The sequence below is a fragment of the Asparagus officinalis genome, chromosome 2, assembly GCF_001876935.1.
Source record: "Asparagus officinalis chromosome 2, Aspof.V1, whole genome shotgun sequence".
Lineage (NCBI taxonomy): Eukaryota > Viridiplantae > Streptophyta > Magnoliopsida > Asparagales > Asparagaceae > Asparagus > Asparagus officinalis.
The window spans coordinates 37,475,177-37,478,682 of NC_033795.1; the positions used below are offsets into that span (position 1 = coordinate 37,475,177).

Genomic DNA, 3,506 nt, shown 5'->3' on the forward strand with positions numbered 1-3,506 from the left:
CAAACCTTGTCGAAATTCAAACTTCTTTTTTTTTTTTTTTGTTATTTTTCGAGGGGTCTCCTCTTCGTTCTCTTCTTCCTCGCCGAAATCTTCCCCTCGAGCCAACCCTAACCCTAAACTATCCATGTCGATCCTCCCCGACGAGCTCTGGACCAGAATCATGGAGCTGGGGACCTCGTCGTCCCAACTAAGCTACCGAGATCTGTGCTCAATCTCCATCTCCTGCCGCCGCCTCCGCCGCCTCTCCGACGACCCTATCCTCTGGTCAAACCTCCTCTCCCTCGATTTCCCGTCCTCCTCCTCCTCCTCCTCTTCAGATTCCCCTTTAAAATCCCTGTACAAGCTCAGGTACTAACGATCCTAGCCAATTCATACAAACTTCCTTTTGTTTTTAGGGATTTTTGCGACCAAATACCCCCGAAGATTCACCCTTTTCAAATAGAACTGGATCAAAGTTGGAAAAAGATTTACGCTGGGTATTAAAGTGCAAATAAACCTTGTTATTAATTTTAAAGTGGGGATTTTTAATGTTTTTCTGATGGGGTTTAGGTTTGAGAGGGTCAAGGCTTTGCGGCAGCTTGAGTGGAGGAGGAAGGTTCTGGCTGCGGAGAACAGGGTGATGCTTTGCAGGTTGAATTTGAAGCAGCTGGAGGGTTTGATTATAAAGGAGAGCGAGAGATTGCAGGCTGCATTGACGGAGCTCAATAATTTGGAGAGGGTCAGGTGAGGTAAACCAACTGTGAACTACTGTGTCGTGCGAAATTATTAAAAATTACTTTTACTAAAGGGAAGTATTATAAACCTTCAAATTTGCAGAAAAATATCATGAGCTATTAGAAAATTAGCCTAGCGACAATAGCAGTGTCTGTTAACGGTTTATAAAACCCCGAATAGTTGGGAAATAGGAGATTACTAGAGGACAGTTTTGTAAATATAATGACAACAATCTTCTCCAATTTATACCAAGTCTGTTAAACTTGATTTTTTTTGGTATTTTATTTTTATAGTATTTTTCTTACAAAAAAAAAATAATTATTCATGGTGGATTTTGTGAGATTTGGATGTATGCCTATTATGCATTTATTTCTCATTAGTATATAAATTCCTTTATTCCTTTCCTTGTTTAGTAACTTAAAAGAATTGGAGGAATCTAACAGTGTTGTCAGTGTCAATCAATTATAGGATTAAGGATTATGCCCCTCTTTGTTTTGTAGATAATGTCAGCATAAACTAGGCTCCATGAGATACACAAGGAGTTGGTTTTTTTGGTTTTTTTTTTTTTACTTTATATAATTTACAAGTTGCTAAGATTAAATATGCTTGCGTGGTAGTTCAAATCTGCATAAGTTTTCTGATATTAGGTTTCAGATAGTTTATATGGTACTAATGATTCTGATAGGTTTGTGATTTTGTGCGTTGGCATAATTTTTTTTGATAGATATGGAACTAATCGGTAGTTGTGACTTGTGATATTGAAGGGATAGAGAAGGAGAAAAGATTTAAAAGAAAAAAAAGTAACAAATAGAAGTAAAGGTCAAGAGTATATAAAAGGGGGCAAATGAGGGGAAGAGGCATTTTTCTGCAAGTTCTCTGCAAGATGAGGAAGATTGTGAGTTCCAAGTCATCTTAGTCTCATGCGATGCATGTTGTTGGTCGATGCACGGATGGGGAGACATTATTTGCATTCGTTATTTTCTTCAATTCTTTTTAGAACAAAGTTCAATCTATCATTATAAATTCTCAAAGCATATAAATTGTATGTAAAAAGTTTGTGTGGCTCACATGTAATGTCAGAAAAGTGTCATACATTAGAATAATTTTTTTCTATACCAAGGAGAGTCATCATATTGACCATTTTTTGCATGTTGAAGGCTTATAGGTAGATCTGGGTGCGCATTTTGCACTTTTAATTTGATAATTGAAGCTTTGGTAGTTTAAGTCTATTAGCCATTACCATGACTGATCTTGTATTTTCTCGTTATTTCTTTATTTAGTATTTCTATCAGAAAGTATATAGCCATTTTTAATCACTTTGGGAAATGTAGTGTACAGAATGATCTTTTTATTTCTTTTGGGTTTTAATCCATTCTAATGACCTTTGCATCCCAAGTAGAGAGTTTAAATATGAAGTTGTAGTTTCATTAGATATGCGTTTTGCTTTTATTTTTCCTCTCCTTACTAGTTACTAGATCGTTTAACTAATTCAACTTCTGCAGGAGGGCTTCTGTCGCTCTAAATGTATGGCAACCAGAAGTTGTTCGTGGGAGACAGAAACAAATGGTAGAGCAATGCACAGTTCCCATCGAGTCTCGGCTGCACTCTTTAAATATGGAAATCAAAGTGTGCAGGCAGCAGATTGAAATTCATAAGAAGTCCTATGTACGACTTTTTCATGGTTGGTTTTTATTGAGATAGTAGCTGTAAATTTGTTTGTCAAATTTATCACTGCAAACACTCTTTGACAGAATCATCAGAAGCAGCAGCTAGAAGAGGGCAGTGAAGAGCTAAAATCAATGAAGTATAATCCTCTGTATTGTTATCAATCAACGGAAACTGTAAATAATGTCACTAGGAATCAGAAAAAGTTGAAGAAAAGCATGGAGGAGAAGAAGTTGAAGAAAAGCAGGCAGTGTAAGCATTTCTCTGACTCACTATGTTCACATTAGAAAAGGGCCTTTGAACTTGTTTTCTGTTCTGCTTCTTAAAACTGTTTTGAGAAGTTTGAAGAGTTGCAGCAATACAGATAAATATCTGAAAATATACACTTAAAATTGTATAGTATGATGAAGGGTTAATTTTAGAAAACCCGCCCCAACTATGGGGCTCGTCTCAGAAAAACCCCCTCAGTTATTTTATCTTAAAAAAGCCCCCCCTCAAATTTGAGGGTGTTGTAGATAACCCCCCACATCTTTCAAAATATGCCTAACCCCCCTTAACTATGAGGTGTCTCACAAAACTCCCTTTATCTTTCTAGTTTTTCCAAAAAAACGCCCCTAATATTATTAATTTGAAATGTGCAATGACTAAAATACCCTTGGTTGAAAAAAATTCATGAGTTTGAAAGCCCATCCCAATGAAAACATTATACTTCGGTTTGATGGGTTTTGATGAGGAAACTAATCTTCAAATATATATTTTTTAAAAGTTTCAATTGTTTAAAATATTACAAGTATGGATAAGCAGAAAATAAAAGAAGTTTAGTGTTTAAAAAAAGAAAGGGGAAAAAAAAGATTTGAAATAAAATGAAAGTTATTTTTAAATAGAAAAAAGCAAAAATGAACACTAACACTATGGTAAAAAAAAATTTTAATGTCTTAGGGATAATATGGCTATTTCAAATCATTTGTACCATTAGATATAAATTATATTAGTTAAGGGGTGTTAAGTGAGAAAAATTGAGAGGGGATAAATAATATTTTGAAAGTTGAGGGGGTTATCTACAACAACTCCGTAATTGAAGGGGGTTTTCTAGAGTTAAAATGGTTGAGGGGGTTTTCTAAGACGAC

The 3,506-nt window shown here is 35.4% G+C and overlaps 1 protein-coding gene across 6 annotated transcripts in view; it reads left to right on the forward strand.

The window, feature by feature from the left end:
* LOC109830666 (F-box protein SKIP24) overlaps positions 13-3,506 on the forward strand; it is a 6,046-nt gene continuing 2,552 nt past the window's right edge. For 2 of the 6 annotated variants that reach the window (XM_020397996.1, XM_020398001.1), the window contains exons 1-4: positions 16-348; positions 550-723; positions 2,217-2,379; positions 2,466-2,631. In XM_020397996.1, coding sequence (XP_020253585.1) covers positions 125-348; positions 550-723; positions 2,217-2,379; positions 2,466-2,631 — 727 coding nt within the window. In that variant the 5' untranslated portion in view covers positions 16-124. Of the gene's footprint in view, positions 349-395; positions 477-549; positions 724-2,216; positions 2,380-2,465; positions 2,632-3,506 lie in introns of all 6 variants that reach the window. The other 4 variants (XR_002244379.1, XM_020398000.1, XM_020397997.1 and 1 more) reach the window with 3 other exon arrangements.